The following is a 23,433-nucleotide window of genomic DNA, read 5'->3' on the forward strand; positions in this document are numbered from 1 at the left end:
GATGGGGCTATTTTTAAAACGTTCAGTTCTCAGGAAAGGCATATCATAATTTCTATGTTTACAAAGTTTCATTGATGGGATATTTTTAGATTTAACACGTATATAAATCAAGGTAGCCGTTAACACTGTTAAATTATATACATAAATCATCAAAGAAAGGTAAATACAGTGTTCGAATAAAGGACAATAGTACATCGTGTAGCATAGCTCGCAACGAATGTAGTCCTGTAAATAAATGAATAAAGAAATTGTGTAATAAAATGCCTCTGGCAGGACTCGAACCTGCGACCTCTCTACACATCTATAAACGACTGCACCATACTTGCGACGAGCGCTATTAGTGGTAATGGCAGTAATGTACAGTCCTTGTGGAAACCGCTGTATTTTTGTGAGTGTAGGAGGAACCCTGGATCCAACATAAAAAAGGGGCAATGAACATTTGTTGCAAATCACCTTTAGTTTATGTGTACAAAATTTCCTGCACATATGTTCAAAACTGGCGACACTGGATGCTTTTAAAGTTGTGGTAAGAGCAAGAACAGCAGTGAGGCTCTGGGGTCAGCGCCATGCACAGACCCAATAATGGTATTTACTACTCCTTCTTATTCTACATTGATTATCGTTGGTGACTGCTTGATTGGTTCATCAAGACTTACATCTAGTCTGCAACATTTAGACATTTTTCTGTCACAACATAATATCCATTGTTATCTTCATAGACTTGAGTGTTGTTGATTTCTTCTGTAGGATGTGTCCGTGTTGCCTCCAGTTGGTTTTTTTTTTTATCAATAATACATCTATCTGCTTTGATTATTTTGGCAATTCAATTACTTGACATTGTGTCACAGATTCCACTCCTCAAAGTTTAATGTCAGACCATCTATCATTGCTTGTGTTACATTTCCTATGTCAGATTGTTGTAAAGAAGCAATGTGGTGTTTATTTGCAAAAAAGAAAATGTGTCCATTATCATTTGGCTCTGTTTTAGGCATTTCATTGATTTTGTCCTCCAGTGCTTTAATCATGGTTTCACTTGATTGCATTGCTGTTGCTTCCTCACTCTTTAATAACTGCTTAAGAAAACTCAATTTTGTGTTTACTTCAGATATAATTGTTTTCAATTCGTCCATTTGTACATCATTTGCTTGCTTTTTCCTTTTGTAGATTATCTCTACATAATATTTCATTTCATTTCCTTTATTCATGATTGTTTTAATCATTTCCTGTACAGTACTGTCAATATCTTGCAAACTTGTATCTCTACTTTCTTTTAACATTGTAGCAGTTTGAATAACTGCTTTGAGGCCTTCTTGTAACTTGTTTTTGTAGTCATGGGCAGCTTCCTCCCATATTACAGAAGTTTCTTTAAATGTTTGGAATACAACTGATATGCTGATTGGTTTGTGCTTCCCTTCCCACCCCTTGTGCTCTATAAATGTGCAATAAATGCATATTGGAGTTTATCTTGACAATACAACTCCAAAGGTTTAGAGTGACATAAACACAGTGGAGGATTTAATAAAGTGAAGTTCTGAGGAGTCATTGAGCACACATCCTCCACTCTATATAGCTTAATTGTGATTTGCCACAATTGGTAATATTTTATGATTGTCTGTAACAAGAAGAGCACAAGTAATGTCTGCACTCCTGGCAGTAGTATTCTTTGTGAGTGGATTTCCCGTACGATTAAAAATCATAACGGTACTGGGTTTGGTCTACAGGAGTTTGTGCTTCGAACAGGTCATTCCATTCATAGAAGAAGCCTTTTGATGGAGAAAGTGTACCTATAGCAAAGGTTTTGCCCAGATCGAAACTAACTCCGGCTATATAAAATTGATTATAAGATTTTAAAATATTAATCTTATTATTGTAGTAGTGATAGATACTGTACACGTTTAAATTATTGTTATTTATTTGTTATGTCATTATACAGTATTTATATTTAAACTTAATGTATTGTTTAGGTATGAATTACTATATCCATGTAAAATTAATCTTATCAATTAAAATTGTATATTTAAATAATATAGTAGGCATAGCCAAGGTCTAGCCTAGGCTAGGTCTAAACGAGTGACTATATCATGTACTTGTAGCCTATGTATGTACTTGCCGGCAAGTGTTTAACCGAAGGCATAGTATACCAAGCAACCGTAACAAGAGAGGACAGTAACAAGCACGAGACATACATAGGCTTAACAGAAAATCATTTCAAAACTAGATTTAGAAATCATATGAGTTCATTCCGAAATTTATTTATAATATCGTACTGCTGTACAATAATAATGTTCTGAGTTTAAAAAGTGCGTAGAAATAAAACAGATTGAGTCTGAAATCGGTCAAACAATAAGAACACTGAGCCTGGGCAAAATTTTACTGGTTCTTATAAAAAAAAAATGTGTAATTCACAGAAACATACAGTATTCATATTTCACTTTAAAAATATTTGTGAGAGATCCACAATCCACGTTATATCTGCCAGATTGAGTTTAAAACTTACATTGAGTCGATATACTGACAAATAACAGGCCGCTATATTAATCAACATTCAAGCACTCCTGTTAATAGTCTCCAATGTTGTCTCCAGGGTTAGGGAGTCTCATTATTAATAATCAATTCTTGGGTTGACAATCCATTTGAAATGTAATTTTTTCAGAATTTGTACAGCATTATTTTGTGTATTTTCCTCATCAGAAATCTGTAAAATTTGTCATAAAAGACGCTAGAATGCGCAAGCGCTGTGGGCTTGTGCCCTGGCCCCAACTCTGGGGCTTTGCCAGCAGATCGTCCTAACTGGGGCCCTATGCGGCCGCCAGCCTTAGTAGGCCAATTCAAAGTGATTTCCCCCTACAAAAGTATAGAATCTCCGCCACTATTGTGATACTACAATAGACCTCTTGAAAATATCTAAATTATAGATTCTATATTAAAATGTTTAATTAAATGCTTATTACCTTTAAATTCCTATGTTTAAGTGCTTACAATGCTTCTGCAATTATGAGCTTGTTTACCTCACCAATTACAGTTGGTTTTTCCCATTCTTGATGAACTACAACTTACTGTTTATCCAAACAAATTAGGTTCAAGTTTTTTTTTTATGTCAATGAAATTTTTAATCTGAGAAATAATATTTTAATAGTAAACATTAACCATAATGCTATACTTCATCTCTCATGTACCCTTTTTGTAAAATGGAATAGCCTATAAGTTAAGATTTATAGTCATATTAAATTATTAACACATCTTCAAACCAGATTATGTCAAAATAACATGAATAGGGACTACGGCATATAAAAGTTTGGAGGCGTCAGGAAACCAGCCCGTGCACAAAGCTTTGGGAAATCCCAAACACTGAAACAACACAGTTTACCCTCGCTGTTCATCAGAGCCAATTATGAAAGGCCATGACATTTATAGCCTCACTATTCGTTGACGCAATACTTTATTTGGAACATACTGTAGAACTTATAAGTACTAAAACATGCATTCATTAATAATTACTAAATAAACAGAGAACATTCAAGGAAAACACAAAAAAAGTCAACAGCTTTTTTTTCTATGGTCCTTTTAATTAAGCAATAAGACAGATATTATCTACTCATAATTGTAAAAACATTATTTCTATTTCTAACTAGAAGCAGATGAATTGTGGAGTTAATATAAGTAGCATATCATATTCCATTTTAAGAAAATCATATTGGTTTCATTATTATTAATGAATATGTTTCAATTTTTGTGCTTTACAAAAATAACACATGTACATATATTTACATGGTATTTTTGTAGTTATTCATTAACAAAATTCATTTTAGTTGATTATAGGGAATACAATTTAAACAAAAAATATAATTAAATGTATGGAGGACATAACAATCTCCATTTTTGTGCTTTACAGATAATATAACACATGTACATTAATTGACTTGGTATTTTTGTAATTATTCATTAAGAAAATTCATTTTAGTTAATTAGAATATGCATTAGATATTTTTTGTACCTATCCAGCAGCAATTTACACTTAGCCACTTACTGTACAAGAGAGGGCAGGACATAATACAAATACAGCACAAACCATATTGAAATTACAAATACTGTAAAATAATGAACTAAAAATGGTCTCAAAATAATTATAAAAATTCAGTATAGTCATAAGGAATTTTTAATTTATTCAAGATATATATATATATATATATATATATATATATATATACAAACTAATAACAAACTTTATATAATAAAATATTGTATTTATTAAATGCTTGTAGTACACCATACACATGGTTCTGAAAAGAAATGTTATTTTCTTCCCAACAAAAGCAACATTTCTTTTCACAACTATCTAACCTGGTGTACTGCAAGCATTTAATAAATTATTCCTTCGCAATGCAATCCTTCAAACAAAATATTGTAATTTTAGCAACTCCTAAAATTTGTGGAAATTTATACATTTTTAATTTTTTTATTACAAAAATATATGAAGATAAAATGGTACAAAAGATATGTATGATGACTCGAGCCTAAGAATTACCTAGGCCTATAATACAATATCGTGATGTACTGTACCTCAACCATTCCCACAGACCATAGGTCCCGCTCTCTCTTGGACAATTACTCCTCAATTGTCATTGGTGCCAAAACAGCCTTTTATCAATTACAATACAATTTTATTTTCATTTTAAACTACAGTTGTTATTAAATTATTATTTTTAATAATTTCATCATGATAGTTATCATTATCTCAATCCTTATTCGGCAAAAAAAAAACTTCCCAATCCTGACCAACCCAAATTCTCAAAAAACAATTGTCAGTTTTTTTTTAGCAAAAATATTTTTTTTTTTTTAAAGTAGCCCAAAATACTTGTTCAAAAAGTTCACTTTTCAAGCTTTCATTAATACATTTTTATACCTTCACGATCAATTGATTACTTTTTATAGCCTTCGCAACTATCAACTCTTTTTGCTATTGTTACATAATCAAAATTATGTCTTTATTCAATTTCTATTACATGTAGGTACAGTACTAAAAAGTTCTGTTGGGTAAACCTACAGCTGTGTTCTAATTTTTTTGCTATGTTGTTTGCTCGATAATTTTTGTTTGTTTCTTAAACTAAAATTTAGGTTAATTTAAAAAAAAAAAACATGTACCGTAAGCCTAGAAAGAAAATAAAACATATTTTTGACTGTTGCTATTTCACGTAATATAAAATTGCATAAAAAAAGCGACAGATTTTACAATACACATTAGTAATTATATATTTTTTATGTTTTCACCATTATTACTTGCTATAATGATGTTGTCATCCTCATCACTAATTCTTCAATACACTTGATTGCATTGCTGTTGCTTCATCACTCTTTAATAACTGATTAAGAAAACTCAGTTTTGCATTTACAATTAATACATCCAATTGTACATCATTCTTGCTTTTTCTTGATTATATTTTAAGTACACTTCAGTAATTATATATTTTTATAGTTTTGTAACCGTGTCCATTATTTGCTACCGCAACTCTCCTTGGGTGTTGTGAAATTAAGCATACTCCACCTGGATTGGTTATTCCATCTTCTGGTTTGTCAATTCTTTTGATAAAATTTCCATCCCTACTAAAAAGTTGTAGTTTTTTATCACTTTCTAATATAATGTTTTCATCCTCATCAACTAATGCTCTTCGAAAACCCACAATGCCATGCTCATCACCTTTGACAAGCACTCTCATGAACCTTCCTTCATTATCAAAAAGTTGCAATCTATTGTTGCAAGACTGTTTAGCATCTCTCTCTAATGCAAGAATATGTCCTTGATTTGTAAGCGTAACATCAGTGATTACTATTTTATTGCCTGGTGAGATCTTTCTGATCATCTTGCCACTATCAATGTCAAACATAAACACACATTTATGGTCAAAATCTGCTACATACACAACATTTGATGCATCATCTACATGGATCCCATATGGGTTCCTCAGTTTTCCCAGACCAATTGATTTGATCACCTCACCATTCATCTTAACTATTGTGATGCATTTGTTACCATCGTCACTGACTGCTATGTTACCATTTTTCATTTTGTACATTTCAAATATTTCCACACCTTTTGGTAGTGTAAACTTACCAATATATTCTCCTGATTGCTTATACTGGTACATCTTATTTGTACTACATGAAACAAACAAGCAGTCATCTTCACACTTAAATAGGCCGTAGTAATTTGTATCTTTGCCTAATTTAATACTATTTACTAATCCTTTTTTCTCTCCTTTGATTATCATTGGTGACTGCTTAATTGATTCATAATCAACACTCACATCAAGTCTACAAACACCAGGACTTTTGCATTTTTCTGTCACAACATAATCTCCATTTTCATCTTCTTCAATTTGAGTGATGTTGGGTTCTCCTGTTGGATGTGTCAATGTTGCCTTCAGTTGACTTGCATCTTTATCATATTCATCTGTTTTGATTACTTTTGCAAAACTATTTCGAGCTTGGCTTGCAGAGGCCACTCTCTTTAATGTCAAAGACTCTGCCGCCTTAATTTCCGTTTTTATTTCTCCTATGTCATGTTGCTTCAAAGAAGCAATAAGGTGTTTATTTGCAAAAAATAAAATTTGTCCATCATCTTTTGGCTCTGTTTTGGGCAGCCTGTTGACTCTATCCTTCAATGCCGTTATAACTGTTTCACTTGATTGCATTGCCGATGCTTTGTCACTCTTTAATAACTGTTTAAGAAAACTCAATTTTGTATTTACTTCAGATATTATTGTTTTCATTTCATTAATTTGGACATCATTTACTTGCTTTTTCTGTATGTAGATTATCTGTATTTTATTTTTCATTGCATCTCCATTATTTATGATTGTTTTAATCATTTCCTGCACAAGACCGTCAATATCTCGCAAACTTGTCTCTCTACTTTTTTCTAAATTTATAGACGTTTGAATAACTGCTTCAAGGCCTTCTAGTAATTTTTTTCGATAGCGATGGGCAACTTCCTCTAATGTTGCTGAAGTTTCTTTAAATGTTTGGAATGCATCTGATATGCTGATTGGTTTGTGTTTCCCTTCCCACCCCTTGTGCTCTATTAATGTGCAATGAATGCATATCGGAATTTTACATTCTTGGCAGTACAACTCCAATGGTTTAGAATGACATAAGCACAACGGAGGATTTAACAAAGCAAACTCTTGTGGCGTCATTGAGTGCACATCCTCCACTGTATGTAGCTTGTGATTTGTTGACATAGGCAGTAATTTATGATGGTCACTACAAGAAGAGCACAAGCAATGTCTGCAATCCTGACAGTAGTATTCTTCTACTTTTCCACAAACACATTTTTTGATGTGATCTGTAAATGGTTTATATTGCTCAAGGGTTTCTAACAAGTTATTCAGAAAGGTGTTTGGTGGAAGCTTCTGAAGCCCGCCCTCTGGAATGAGATATGATTTTGTGCAAGTTGGACATGTCAGCTTACCCTTCGTCTTAACCCAGTCTTCCAGACAGGCCAAGCAAAAGCTATGCAGGCATTTGAGGGATTTTGGATTTTGAAGTCTCTTAAAGCATATGGCACACTCCAGGACTTTTTCATCAATATCTTCCAGAAACTGATTAAGTTTATTTGTAGCCATCTTGATGTAAGCCTGAAGCCTGTAAATGATAAAGAATTTTAGTAATTAATATAATTTGAGTTGGGCTTAAGTTGATATATATTAGCCTCAGCATTCTGTATTTGTGTCGTGGGTCGATGAGTCGATAGAATGAACCAAGACTTGAATACGTTATGTAACGTTTATTAAACTGTGATACCAAATGTAACACAAAAGACAATAAAACCTCAGAGAAAATATAAATATGTAATGTGTCTCAAAATTATCTCTACGAGTCAAAACACAAGATGTAGTGAGCAAAGGCCTCAAATTAGTCAAGTTGCCATTCTTTAGCATTAGATATACTGTAAATCAACTCTTGTTTCAAAGTTTACATCAAAATCTTACAATACCAGGTACAGGTTGTTCCAATCGTTAGAGTTTAAATCATATTCTCCTATTGTAAATTACGAATCTCAAATTACAGCACATCTAATGTAATGTTATGCTAACTTCTCATGGGTTAAAGAACATAATAAATAACAATAACTCGGTTAATGTTGTAACAAAATTACCCCCCTACGTTGTAACAGCTCTCTTGGGCAATAGCTTTAATTAATGGGACAGCCCTGAAATACTTAGTGATTGGTCTGTCAGTCTGATTGACTGATAGTGTCCTTATATAGGACTTAAGTGCTAGTCTGTGAATAAATCCTTCCCTTCTCCCTTGGATGTTGTCAGCACTACTACTGCTGCTGCCAAGGTGGGGTGGGCCTTCTCTCCCTCTCCTCATGGTCCTTCCATGAGAAGTGGTGAGAGATGGAACGCATATACTTGTACGGGAGATTAATGAGGATAACAGTTGCTACACTCTTGTGATATCTACTTGGGTGATTGCTAGTTTACTTCATACTGTGAGTATAATCATTAAAAAAAGTCTGTTCGCTCTCTGGATAGAGAATTTAACGTTGTTTGTCATTCTGTTTTTTATTTCATCTCTTAACAACCCATTGAAAGTCAACGAAATAACACTGTTGCCTTACCACTGCCGGATCGAAGCTCGGAAGATACAAATACATTACAATATTAATCTCTCAGGGTATCAATCTCATTTGAAAAACCTTCGTTTAACTCAGTAACTTCAACAATACGAATGTTGCATCTCAACATTAACTCTCAAATGATTAGACATTGGCAACTCAAACCATTGACCACAGAATGGGAAAGTGGAGAAAACAATATCAAGGACCTTTGGGTTCCCACAGAGATCTCACCAGGCTTTAACCTCCCTGGAAAGAGGTGCAGACTGAAGAGACTGATTACTGGCCATGGTCGCACAGCACACATGCTACATAAAGTGGAACATGAAGCCAACACCTGCTTGTGATTGTGGGGCTAGTAACCAGACAGCCAAACACATCGTGGAAGAGTGCCCAAGGAGAAAACTTAATGGTGGAATTGCCCGTCTAGCAGAATGTGACCTTGTAAAAAGACAGTGGTTATTGGACCTGGATGTTGATGTGTGATTTGCAATGCATACGCGAGAAGAAGACTCAAACCATGTCACTCAGTATCAAAGATCCATATCAATGATCTACTAATGCTTAACCTCGAAACAATAATTATGTAACAACAATCACAATATCTGCGATGCTAACAATGGTATACAGTAAGTATACTAAATAGAAACTTCAGTAAAAGCACATATTAAATCTCATAGCGATTAAGTGCTCCTAAATCACAAATTAAAAACTTGAGTAACAAAATTAACTATTTATATCAATAACAATAATCAATAAAACGATCGCATTTTCACCAAAATTATCGTAATAATATACATTGTACGACTGCCTGATCATACATGGGTGCCGCCCTCTTGAGTTAATGTTTGCATCATGAGCTCCCTATCTATTGCAACAAGGTCTGACATCATGCCATGGAAGCAATCATTAGAATTAAAGTAGCAATATTAGGTATTTTATGCAGTGGCGGTGCCAGCGGTGGGCAGTGGGGCTTAAGGCCCCCAAAGGACAGGTAAAGCCCCCCCCCCTGCCGGACAGAGCTCGTCGGGCAGTCAGACCATAAAACATATAAAAATAGGCCCACACCAAGCCAACACGTCTGTCACAGTCTGCCATCCAGAGGTTGATATTCTTTAAAAAAAATCTCATTTGGGAAGGGGAACCTCCTCTCAACCCCTTCCTCCAGCTCGAGCCTACGAGCTCAAGTCCCCACTGTCGGACAACTTAGCCCCCCCCCCCAGAAAATATATCCTAGAGCCGCCACTGATTTTATGCCAAATACATAGATTCCAGGCATTTGATTGAAAAGCTGGGCAATAGTTCCAACAATGCCCTCTAATGCCTTCAATCTGTGTTGTGGTATATAAAATTTACTGGGTTTAATCAGGTCATAATTCATAATATAGCTCTCGGTGATCTGGAGGCTGTACTTACATATCTTGACTTCTCCTCGGGACCCTCAGATGCCCTCAGGCGTTATCTTGAGCTATGCCCTCTCAACCCAGTAAATATTTGTATACTGTATTATACCAGGAACTGCCATGGAAGCAATCATTAGAATGGGTATATTAGTTATTATATATACTGCCTACATAGATTGCAGGCATTTGATTGGTTAAAAGCCGGGCAAGTATTCTAACAATGCCCTCTATGATGCCTTCAATATTTGTAGTGGTATATAAAACAAATATTTACTGGGTTTTAATCAGGTCGTCGTTCATAATATAGCTCTTGGTGATCTGGAAGCTGTACTTACAGTATATCCCTCGGCTTCTTCTCTAGACCCTCAGATCACCTCGGGCTATATTTTGAACTGTGCCCTCCCTAACCCAGTAAATATTTGTATACTGTATTATATACCAGGAACTTTGCTCATCATAAGGTTGTGTACAGAAGGCAAAGAGAGGTAAAGTTAGAGTTGTCGCCCAATTTTCCTGCTTTCTGGTTAATTGTGTCCCATATTTGAATGAAATGTCCCCCTTTTCAGATTAATTTGTCCCACTTTTTAACCTTAGGGGTTTGAATATCTGGTATTATATAATTATTATATTTCTGGTATTTCTATTTTCTATATAAACAATTGCTTTTTAGCTATTTATCGTTGTCGTTGCAAGTATAAACATATTAAGACAGATGCTGACCAATGGTAGATCAATTATATTGAAACATACGTATATTATAATTGATAATATTGGGTTTCTGTGTTTACTGCCCCCACATGGGCTGTAGACACTTAGTTTTTGTCTCACTTAGGTTGTGAGAGTAAATCAGGTTTGAGAGTTCAAAGTTCAAAAAGAAGAAATGTTACAATAATCAAGTTTCCACAATTTTCAAATTATCATTTTATAACATTCTCAACTGTAGTGTTCAATGGACTACGGTGAATAAGTGAGTATGACCTTTATGACTAACGTGATCTATAAGAATATCAATATCAACAAAGTTAAGCGTTGTGAAATCAGGAATGGAAACCCATTGAGCTTAAATACAGCGAAAAAACTTGGTTTGATTAGCATAACATACAGTATCAGCGACTCGACACCGATTAACGCGGGATAGTTGAGACATACAAGGACAGGTTTAGCGGAATAGGGAAGCTGAACGATGCCATCTGCACCCTCCACATAAACGAAGAGATATACAACCAGTGGCGCAACTTCATTGCAGGATCTCATTCCAAAATTGAAGCCGAAATTAAGCACCCACCTGGATTTGGACATAATTGATGTCCATTGAGACAACTCCTTGGATCTCATCAATAATGGTAGTAACAAAACCAAAGAAAGCAGAGGAAATTCGCATATGTGTCAACATGAGGTCCGCAAATACAGGTAGGGAAAGACATGTGACGCCAACGATTGACGATATAATCGCACAATTAAATGGAGCTGTAATGTTCTCCAAAATCGATATGAATGCAGGTTACCACCAAGTACCCCTAGCCCAAAAGTCACAATACATTACAGTGTTCTCAACACACGTAGGCCTACTGTACCTTTACAAACGTCTGAGCTTTGGAGTCTGTTTTGCAGCAGAGAAATTTCAGAATATGATACAGTCAGCACTAGGAGGACTTACCAGGAGTCGTAAATATCAGATGATATTTTAGCATTTGGAAAGACAGAGGCTGCACACGCAAATAATCTCAAAGCATGCATGCAAAATGCCTGAGACAAAAATTTGACACTAAATCATGCAAAGTGTGAATTCTTCAGACGCCGCATCGAGTTCTATGGACACGTCTTTAGTGACAAAGACGTAGCACAGGATCCTAAAAAGATCGCTGCCATCGCAAAGGCTATCGCACCAGCCACATAAAGGAAGAAGTACGATCATTGCTAGGCATGACACAATATGTCGCAAGATTTATTCCGCAGTATGCTACCGTCATAACTCCCCTAAGACAGCTCACCCACAAAGACACATCATAGAATTGGGGTGAAGTAGAGCAGCAAACGTTTGAAAAACTAAGTCAATTACTAGCAAGCAGTCTACGATAATAGTTGAAGTCCTAGTGGCCTTGTTGCGATTCTAAAGCCAAGGTAAACAGCCACTAGCATACGCGATTCGCGCACTTACCGCGTCGAAACAAGTTATTCACAAACAGAGCGTGAAGCGCTTGCTGTCGTATGGGAAATACAACATTTTCACCTATATGTGGCAGCGCATTTAAGGTGATAACAGATCACAAGCCGCTCCTCCCAATCTTCAACAATCCTGCGTCAAAGCTACCGATATGCATAGAAAGATGGATTATGCTGATACGAAACAGCTCATTTGACAGAAGGTCTGGTTCCCAGGAATCGATCACATGGTCGAAGATAAAGTAAATGCATGTCTTCCTTTTCAAGCGACTACAACACAAAACTCCAGATGTCCAAGCTACCTAACAGACCTTGGGAGGAAATAAGCATTGATTTCAAAGAACTCCCCACAGGTGAATATCTCCTTTTAATCCTTGATGACTACAGCAGATTTCTCTTGGTCGAGGTAGTTAATCGACATCAATCAATCAGTACCTCAGAAATTACAGAGCCACACCGCTCATAGCTTCAAAACCAAACTTCCTGAAATAGCCCAGAAATCATATATGAACACCAGGGCAGTCAGGATCAAAAGACAAATCACAAAAGTGTAAGATGAAAGCTAATGCCAAGAAGTCAAGACCAATTAGGTCAAGGCGCATCAGAGTTGGTGATATGTTACTCAATAAAGAGAGTGGCATCTTAACATCATCTAAAACTCCATACAAAACCACACCACACAGTGACTAAAATCAATTAAACCATGATCACCGCAACACAAATCACAAAATAACATCACGAAATAACGAGAAATGTTTCATTCTTCAAGCGGTTCAAAGGCCAGTCCGAGAACACACCAACTCACAACACTGATTACTACAGTGACGACGATACTGTGGAGACACAGCCTGCAGCGTCTGACACAAGGCTCAACCCGCCAAGAAATCGGCAACCACCAGCTTACCTCAGAGACTATGTTTCTTAAACACATATTTTCATGTTCATATTCTTAACATCACAAAAAGACAATCGATAAAATGTTGTGTTGTGTGTCAATTGTTGTTGATGCTATGCATTGAAATGTTTAGTTTAAATACAGCCTATAAAGCAGGCTGTTAATATTGATTAACGTTGTTATTGTTGCACTTGAATGTCCATCTGAATGATGGGGAGAGATGTAGTGTCCAATGGACTATGGTGAATAAAAGTGAGTATGACCTCTATCATATGACCGGGATATGACCCGTACGTGGTTAGTGAGCAGAGCATGAGGGAATAAAAATTCAAGCAAGCAACAAGTATAACTGTAGTACGAGTCTTTATTATTTAACCATCATTATACACCACATTACATTTACATTTATTTATTCACAATAAATTATGTCTAATTATTGAGTCTTCATCTGCTCAGTGTTTTCATTTTCTTGAATTTATTATTTAGGCTCTAATGATTACATCTATTTATGTATGATACTAAATTTGTGTCTTAATTTTTTTTTTTTTTTTTTTTTTTCTAACCAGAAGGCCTATGCTTAAAGTGTCATAACTTTATAGGCCTCCTTCCATACTTCTGTATTTTTTTCTGTATGTTTTTACCTATACTTGTGCTGTGTATTTTTTAAGTGTGGAAAATGAATGAATAAACAGAAACCAAGGAGGTGTTAAATAAACTGAAACTGAAGTACCTAAAAAAAACTATTTATAGTAGACACAATGCATGCTCCCACTAGGGGGTTTATTTTTTTATGTAGAAGTTTGATATATAGCATTGCCAGTAATACTCAGTTTCCTAATGTGTCTATTATTAGATTATGGGATTTTGTTTTCCTGAATACCAGTAGGTGTAGTGTGCCATCAGATCTAATGAAGATTTTAATTCATTTTTATTATTCTAAATTTGGACTAAAATTATTTGTGTCATTATTTATAATAGTCCTATTGGTATATACACTAATAATTGAGTGTATATTCCCTTTAAATTTCTTGTTTCCTTGTCTGTTTGTGTGTATTTCTGGATTATGGGATACTTTTTCTGAATACCAGTAGGTGTAGGCATATAGCGTGAGTACTCAGATAATTAATGAAGATTTTGTTGACTAAATTATTTTATATTGTATCATCTATTTATAATGATCCTATTGATATTAAAATTATAAACTATGTAACAACACTATTAATTGAATGTTTATTACCTTTAAATTCCTTGTTTAGTGCTGAAAAAGTTACGTGACAGTATACTAGCGTTTGTACCAACTCTCACCAAGCTCTTGCTATTAAACAGAATGTTGGGGTATTCTAGAACTTTCTATATGATACAATAGCTGTAGGTGGTGGTATTTGTGTGTAATTGATCATGTGTGACTTGGTGATATAATAACATTACTGTATTGATATCTCCCTGAATAGTCTTCTGAGTTCCGTCTTGTTAAGCTGAAGACCATAATAGTTAAAGCACTCTGATGCTCAAACCAACTTAATTATTTTCAATTCGTACCCTATATGAAACTTTGATCATCATCACAGCACCGATTCGAGAGGTCAATGCTCTTGTATGGACATTTTGATTTGTTTCATCCGTTTGTAAAATTAACTTCCTCTGAAGATAGTCAGCAATTCTCCCACCCTAGTTAATTTCAAGGCCTTGGTAAGAACAGTGAATCATTTCTTTTCTTGTTCTCATCCCTCTCCTTTATTTCCCTAGGTAAGCTCCCGTCCTGGCCAATTTGGACACCTTACTCAGAACACATTTTTTCCCTTGTGATCCTCATCCCGTCTCCCTTGTTTCCTTTGGCATGCTCCCACCCTAGACAATTTCAAGGCCTCCCTCAAAACACATTGTTTCTTTCCTTGTTGTCATCCCCTCTCTTTGGTTTCCTTAGGCAAGCTCCCACCCTTCCGCTTTCAAGGTCTTGCTCAGAATACATCATTTCTTTCTCCTTGTTCTCATCCCTTCTCCTTTCTTTCTTTAGGGAATCATCCACCTAGCCGATTTCAAGGCCTCTCTCAGAATACATCATCTTTCTTTGCTTTTACCCTCTTCATTGTTTCCTTAGACTACCCGTCCTAGCCAATGTCAAGGCCTTTCTCAGAATTTGAAAATCCGAAATGGTCATTAAACATCAACGGTTTATTAAAGTCTATTTCAGAAGAACCAATTGCCAATCTATATAATTAACAGGGGCCGATCTAGGCTCAAATTTAGAAGGGTGGGGGAGGGGGTCCAAAATGTTTCAAGAAAACCCCCCCCCCCCAAAAAAAGAAGAAAAGGGAGGTCCGGTAGAACTTTGATTCCTAGATAGTGGGAAATGAGCTTTCCCGACTCCTATGGTGTCATTTATTGACTTAAGTTCTTCAAAATTCAAGGTTTTTCCCCTCTTGAAAACATTTAGGTAACTTTCTCATTCTTATTACAGTAAAATAAGCCTATTATGTGTGTATACATACATTTTTAAAAAATCAGTAGTTGCATAGTATGTATTTTTTTTTTCCATGAATCAATGAACTTTAAAGAGAAAAGGGGGTCCGGGTTCTCCCTGGGAAAATGTTGATTTCTAGATGGTGGAAATGAGCTTTCCCAACTTCTGAAGTGTCTTCTTAAGGACTTTTATGTTCTTCAAAAAATTCAAGGTTTTCCCCTCTTAAAAATGGTCAGGTAAATTTTTCTCATTTTTATTACAGTAAATAGCCCTATTATGTGTGTAACTGTATACATACAAAAAAAATGGAATACTGTTGTTGCATACGTATTATTTTTCTATGAATCAATGAACCCCAAAAAGAAAGGGGGTTACGGGTCCTTCCTCGGGAAAATCTTGATTTCTAGATGGTGGGAAATGAGCTTTTCTGACTTCTAATTTTCCCATTGTAACAAAAATATTTCAGCTCACGGGTCCTGAAAAGGTACTGTAGGTCTAGAAATATTTAATTTTTTATTATATATATTTTTTTCTTGTCCAAGGGGGAAGGGGGAGCAGGTCAGGACTCCTGAACCCCCCCCCCCTCAGATCCCCAATGAATTAATTATACAGTTTTAACATGAACGAATTTGATTATTTTTTATGTATGTTTTAATGTATTTATGCATCCAACAGCAATCCATGTTTGCTACTTACAGAATACTGTACATAAAAAGACTTATCGACCACCACAATAAGCTGGAAGACATTGACCTTTCAGCTACATGTAAATGAGCCTAAAATATATTTTACTTTTAAAAATGTGTACAGATAGTACCATTCATCAAATTCAATTCAATTCAATTCAATAAAACTTTATAATAGGGAAACTCATTTGGCCTTGGGAGTAAAACATGCAAACAATATCAATAAACAATTCCTCAGTTAAAAATTTGTTTAAAATTGTAGGTTAAAAATAATTATTACACTAAAACATTCTAAAATCTAATTGCTGTAGGAACTTCTATTACTGTTCACAAATTTTTTAAAGTATGATCAGATAAAAAATTCAGTTGATATTCTTTAAAACTAAGTTGTATAAAATCTCCGGATGAGCTTGAACAACACAAGTAATTCTGGATGTTTGGTTAATTGTCTCATGCTAAACACCAACAAAATCATAAAAATATTTTTTTTTGAAAAATTAACTTGCCATTTTGAAGTAACATAAAGTTATGAATTTCAACATAGAAATTAGTGTATTTAAAAAATGTCTACCCATCAGTTTACTTACAGCGAAAAATGATAGAAACACTCCCAGTCACTGGAAGTGTTTTATTATTTTTAATATAATTTTTTGGTTTAAAAATCAGGGTACACATTTTTTAAATTAAATAATTTCTATGCACAAGTTAATAATTTGTATGCTATTGCAATATGAGCAAGTTTATTTCAAAATTATTTTTGATAAAACTACTACTACTACTGAAAAGTTGTAAATTTTTTTTGCTCGTTAAAATGATGTTGTCATCCTCATCAACTACTACTCCTTGAAAATTCACTATACCATGCTCATCACTTTTGACAAGACCTCTCATGAACCTTCCTTCATTATCAAATTGTTGCAATCAATTGTTGCAAGATGACATGTGAAGATGAGATAACAGAAAGAGTGAGACCGACAACAGTTTTACAAATTTAAACCAACTAAATGTTTATTATATAAATACGAATAATATGAATGAAATAATTCTGTACAAAATACATGACAATAAACGCTCTGGTTTAGCTACCGTCGCTCACTTTAAATCTTCATTTCCACTCACACTTTCACTTCTTGGACATTGAACTTTAAGATGTGTAAAATAATTATAATGATGGAACTGACAGTGGTAACACCATAATACAACAATATGTCCTCCTTTTGTTTATTGCCTGGTGATATATCAATCAGTATCACAAAAACCAAGAACTGACTATAAGAAAAGAAGCTTATCATATACTGTAGGGGTGCAAAAATCTGGAATGATGTTGGTGAAGACCTAAAAAATGTTATTAAATGTCAATTTATTTTTTAAAATGTTTATTGCTACCAGGTAAACACATTCTTTGTGATATTGTATTCCTGTTCATTAGTTTTTGATTTTGATATTAAGTTTAGTTTTTAAATTTCTGTTAAGTACCTTTTGCTAATTTTTTTATTTTATCATGTAGATGGGTGACAGGCATTTTGTAACCAGGATGTTTCATAACACTATACTGCAGGTGCTTCGCAATCTGGACATTTTGTAACCAAGGCATTTCAGGTCTCAAAATGTCCAGGTTGCAAGGTACCAGTGGTGGAGTCGCTGGGGGTCTGGGTTACAGAATGTCAACATTTCCATATCGAATAATTGTCGTATTAATTGTATTTTTGTTCAATTAACTGTGGTAGGCTTAGACAAGAATAAAACACGCTAACTGCAAATATATGTTTTAACTTCAGTTTGATGTTTAATTCCGACGAGTGTCATCACAACTTGATCAGAACCAGAAAAAGCCAAACAAAAGAAAAAAAAACCCTGTGGAAATAAACCACAGAAAACCATAGTCATACATACTGTACACTATCAATATAGAATTGTGTCACTTACAGTAGTTTCACAAATCAAGTAAACAATGAAAACTTTGGTAAACATCACATCCAGACTATAATATCTCCAATTATTAAATGATGGACTTGTTAAAGCTGTACCTCTACATATATACATGGATATTATATAGTCCAGTAGTTATTAAAGATCACAATTAAACAAGTTAACATTCTTTCTAATTTAATCATTAATAAACGTAACCCTATTATTCGTCTCATGGGCACTGCCATTTTTTTTAACATATCATGGGCGCAGTCATCTTTGGTTACATAAGAGCGTAACCCACGTGATATAAAGTTACCTAACTAACTGCACGAACGAGCTCACGTGGCTCAACGTGATCAACTAGGTACTGATTAAACAATTTTAATTACCGTTTAACTGTGAATTAATCCAACTCTTTCAACATTATAATATAGAGATAAATGGGACACACATTATTACTGATGTGGTTATGATTCTTATTCAAACAATTTAACATGCATCTCATCACAATGATCAATGAATAGCCGTAGCACAGCACTACGGTACAACTGGTTTGAGCATGCACATTAATCGGCTCTCAGCCTAGGCCTAGTTATTACCAAGATAATTTACAATAAACCACAACTCATGAGTACAAGATAGCCATTTATCTTCAGATAACTATTCATAAATGTAACTAATCTAAACTGTTTATAATTTCAACGTACCAGAACAATTCAATGTCATCAAAACAGTACTTTGTTTTCGACGACAGTAACACATGTCTTGTTACTGCTCAGACCAGTGCAAGAAAAGGGACTGAAAGATGTGTTCGGCTACGTAGGCCTTCTAACATGATACGCGCAGTGATATATATCTATGCCCAGCGCAATACCGCAAAGTGAAAACAAACAAAAATAGTTTCTTATTATGGTATAGGTAATCACAAAACTCAGCTCCCTACATATACAAATTAAATATAAAATCTTTTGAGTGTTGCTACTTCACATCATATAAAGTATTGCATTAAACAAGTGAAATCAGCAAATTTAATAGTACTGTACAGTACATGTCAGTAATTATATATTTTTATAGTTTTGTCACCAACATCTGCCACCGCAAGTCTCCGTGGATGTTGTGAAATTAAGCATAGTCCACCTAGATTGGTGATTCCATCTTCTGGTTTATTAATTCTTTTGATGAAATTTCCATCACTACTAAAAAGCTGTAGTGTTAGATCGTTTTCTAAAATAATGTTGCCATCCTCATCAACTACTACTCTTTCAAAACACACATTATCATCATCACCTTTAACAAGGACTTTCATAAACATTCCTTTATTATCAAATTGTAGTAAGCGGTCGTTGCAAGACTCAACAAAATCTGTCTCTAATGCAAGAATATGTCCCTGATTTGTAAGGGCAACATCAATGACTCCTGTTGTATTGCCTAGTGACTTTATCTTTCTGATTATCTGGCCACTATAAATGTCAAACATGAACACACATTTATTAGGCCAGTCAGCTACATACACAACATCTGATGCCTCATCCACATTGATCCCATATGGATCCCCCAGTACTTCCTGACCAATTGATTTGACCACCTCACCATTCATCTTAGCTATTGTGATGCATTTGTTACCCTCATCACTGACTGCTATGTAACTATTCTTCATCGTGAACATTTCAAATATTTTCACACCTTGTGGTAGTGTAATCTTACCAATATATCCTCCAGATTGCTTGTACTTGTACATTGTATTTGTGAGACATGAAATAAGCAAGCAGTCATCTTCACACCTAACTACACTTTTGTGTTTACCATTCATACTTTCAGGTAATTTAACAGTATTTACTAATCCATTTTGTTCTACATTGAGTACCATTGGTGACTGCTCGATTGGTTCGCCATCAAAACTCACATCCAATCTACAAAGACCTGGACTTGCACATTTTCCTGTCACAACATAATCTCCATTGTCATCTTCATGAACTTTACTTCTGTTGTTTTTTTGCCGAATAGGATGTGTCCAGGTTGCCTTCAGTTGATTTGCATCTATATGACATCTATCTGCTTTAGTTATTTTGGCAACAATTTTTTGACCTACGGTCACAGATTTTAATCCCTTCAATGTCAGACTGTCTGCCATTGATTGTGTTACAATTCCTATGCCACATTGCTGCAAAGATGCAATGTAGTGTTTATTTGCAAAAAATAAAATTTGTCCATTATCATCTGGCTCTGTTTTGGGCATTTCATTGATTCTATCCTTCAATGCTGTTATAAGTGTTTCACTTGATTGCATTGCAATTACTTCATCATTCTTTAATAACTGTTTAAGAAAATTTAACTTTGTATTTACTTCAGATATTATTGTTTTCAATTTATCCATTTGTACATAATTTGCTTGCTTTTTCCGTTTGTATATTATCTCTACATTATTTTTCATTTCATCTCCTTTCTCCATAATTGTTTGAATCATTTCCTGCACAAGACTGTCAATATCTCGCAAACTTTTATCTCTACTTCCTTCCAATTTTGCAGTATTGTCAATAACTGCTTTGAGGCCATTTTGTAATTTGTTTTCATAGTCATGGGCAGCTTCCTCCAATGTTGCTAAAGTTTCTTTGAATGTTTGGAACAAAGCAAAGTCCTGTTGAGTCATTGAACGCACATCCTCCACTGTATGGAGCTTGTGATTTGTCGAAATTGGCAATATTTTATGATAATCTCTACAAGAAGAGCACAAGTAATGTCTGCAATCCTGGCAGTAGTATTCTTCTGCTTTTCCACAAACACATTTTGTGATGTGATCTCTAGCGGGTTTATATTGCTCAAGTGTTTCTAACAAGTTATTCAGAAAGGTGTTTGGTGGAAGTTTCTGAAGCCCGCCCTCTGGAATGGGATATGATTTTGTGCAAGTTGGACAAGTCAGCTTACCCTTCTTCTTAACCCAGTCTTCCAGACAGGCCAAGCAGAAACTATGCTGGCAGTTGAGAGATTTTGGATTCTGGAGTCTCTTCAAGCATATGGCACACTCTAAGACTTTCTCATCAATATCTTCCAGAAACTGACTAAATTTACTTGTAGCCATCTTGAATCTATAAATTAGTAATAACTTAAATGGTTAATATAATATTACTGGGGCTTTTTTTTTCATTGGGCTCTGTGGTCCCTCAGTAGCAGTCCATGCTGCAAGTCCTATTTACACAGAGAGACTGTGGCACTTGACAATAAAAACTATATGATGATAATTGTGATGGTGGTAACAGTGGTGATGATAATGGTGGTTAGTGATGATGATGATAATGTCGATGGTGATGATGGTGAATAGTGATTGTGGCAGCAACGATAGTGGTTATATTGTGATAGTGATAATTGTGGTGGTGATGATGATAATGGTGATGATGTTGGTGAGGATATTGATGGTGATGATAATAATGATGCGGTGATGATGATGAAGACCTGCCAATTTTTTGTTAAAATAATACATTGGAGCAACACAAAATAGATCTAGGGCCATAGAATGGAGGGTAACATCACAGACCCACAATTATAATTGAGGCTAAGGTTTTATTTTGTAGAAGCGGTTGGCGCATCGGTTGTGGCTTGGACTCCCAACCTCAAGGTCGGGGGTTTCGAAACTCGCAGTGCAAATTGCATGTGTCCATGGGCAAGGCACTTTATCTACAATTGCCTCTCTCCACCCAGGAGTACAAGTGGGTACCTGGTAGGTTCGAACACAAATGCGCTGATTTAAGGAGCTAGAATGTGTCTGATGGGGAGAGCTATCTAGGAGCCTAAAAAAATTTCCAGCAGAGACCAGCATGGTGGGACCCAGAGGCTATGCTGCATTGGGCCAAAAAAACAGGGCATTTTGGGGTTATTTTAGCTATTCTGAGACATTTTAACTCTTAAATACCAAACATTGTTTTTTTCATTTTCTACCAAAATCCGTATTGGTTGAACTACTATTATGGCCATGTATCCTAACAAATTAAACTTGTTTTGGTTCCCGATGGCGACCGCAGTTATGTCCGTTCGCGATCTCTCTGTAGGTTTGGCAAAAAGTTTAGCAAAAAACTTTGCTAAAATCCTGTGAAAAATTATGATGATATGGACGGGGCAGGGACTTAACTACCAATTTTACCTGGTATTTCCCACACTTGTGCTACCAATTCCTCACAAATATACTCTATACATTCTGATAATCTTCCATAGATTCCCACACTTGTGCTACCAAATCCTCAAAATACCCCTGTAAATGCGGCACCTACCCATATAGAAATATTTAAGAGTGAGCCCCCGAGAGTGGGGAATTTTAGCCGGGGATATATGTTAATACGATGCTCGGCATTGCCGGGAGGTGGCTGGGACTTTCACATACATGTAACTGTTCTGGAATTTACATCCGGCTAAGTCTCCGCTAGGCCCAGGTCCGGTGGAGGGGGATAAGGGACTACAATTGACAAGTGCATTATCAGTACTCAGTTTCCTTGTCTGTTTATTTTTAGATTTTGGGATTTTAATACGTAAGTAGGTTGTATTGTGCAGAACTTTGATCTAGAATGAAGATTTTTTTGATTAATTATTTTTTTGAAATTTTGACTATAATTATTTACTTTATCATTATCTATAATAGTCCTCTTGATATTATAGTTACAAATTATATAATAACACTAATTATTGAATTCTTATTACCTTTCAATTCCTTGTTTATTGCTGACAAGTGCCGTAGCAGTGTTTCTAATATCTCTCACAACAATGTTGGGTTTTTCCACTTACTGTTCTATATGACACAATAGGTGGCAGTATTTGTGTGCAGTTGATCAGGTATTGACGATACTAACTTTTCTGTATTGATATATTCATGTATGTGTACAGTTAAAATCCTATTACAATCAGTGGCGAACCGTCGGGTAAATTGCATGGTATATGCTAGGTATTTGGGATATCTTTTCATTTCATTTCATTTTATTCGGCATTACATTAAAATATACGGAAATACAAAAATATATCAAAATACAAGAATACAATAGCGAAAAATGTCAAGGTGATGCTTTAATTTTATTTTAAATACATCGAGTGATGTTGATTGTTTTATGTATGATGGTAGTGAGTTCCATTGTTTGATTGCTGTATAATAAAATGTTGTATTGTTGGGATGCTTAACATGTGGGATGCAAAAGTTTCATGAGCTACCTCTAGTAAAATGATTATGTGAACTATTTAGTCGTATGAAATGATTTTGTAAGTATTTTGGGCTAAGTTGATGAAAGATTCTTTAAACTTGACACAACTTATAGATTCAA

At 35.0% G+C, this 23,433-nt stretch overlaps 2 protein-coding genes across 3 annotated transcripts; both read right to left on the reverse strand.

The window, feature by feature from the left end:
• Positions 1–4,806: 4,806 nt before the first annotated feature.
• On the reverse strand, positions 4,807–14,396 carry LOC117103707 (tripartite motif-containing protein 2-like). 2 transcript variants are annotated; one of them, XM_033244313.1, is made up of 2 exons: positions 14,319–14,396; positions 4,807–7,641 (listed from the first exon to the last, which is right to left on the reverse strand). In XM_033244313.1, exon 2 carries the CDS (start codon positions 7,620–7,622, stop codon positions 5,451–5,453), a length of 2,172 nt encoding a protein of 723 aa, XP_033100204.1. In that variant the 5' UTR covers positions 7,623–7,641; positions 14,319–14,396; the 3' UTR covers positions 4,807–5,450. The 2 variants fall into 2 exon arrangements, with proteins under 2 accessions (XP_033100204.1, XP_033100203.1); XM_033244312.1 differs by lacking the exon at positions 14,319–14,396 and adding an exon at positions 10,037–10,337.
• Positions 14,397–17,990: 3,594 nt separating this feature from the next.
• Positions 17,991–22,864, reverse strand: LOC117103686 (tripartite motif-containing protein 2-like). Its single transcript, XM_033244286.1, has 2 exons — positions 22,823–22,864; positions 17,991–21,222 (listed from the first exon to the last, which is right to left on the reverse strand). The coding sequence occupies exon 2, from the start codon at positions 21,213–21,215 to the stop codon at positions 19,191–19,193; it is 2,025 nt and encodes a 674-aa protein (XP_033100177.1). The 5' UTR covers positions 21,216–21,222; positions 22,823–22,864; the 3' UTR covers positions 17,991–19,190.
• Positions 22,865–23,433: the final 569 nt, after the last annotated feature.

This window comes from Anneissia japonica, unplaced genomic scaffold (genome assembly GCF_011630105.1).
Source record: "Anneissia japonica isolate Jap-2015-1 unplaced genomic scaffold, ASM1163010v1 scaffold288058_len748972_cov163, whole genome shotgun sequence".
In the NCBI taxonomy this organism is placed as follows: Eukaryota; Metazoa; Echinodermata; class Crinoidea; order Comatulida; family Comatulidae; genus Anneissia; species Anneissia japonica.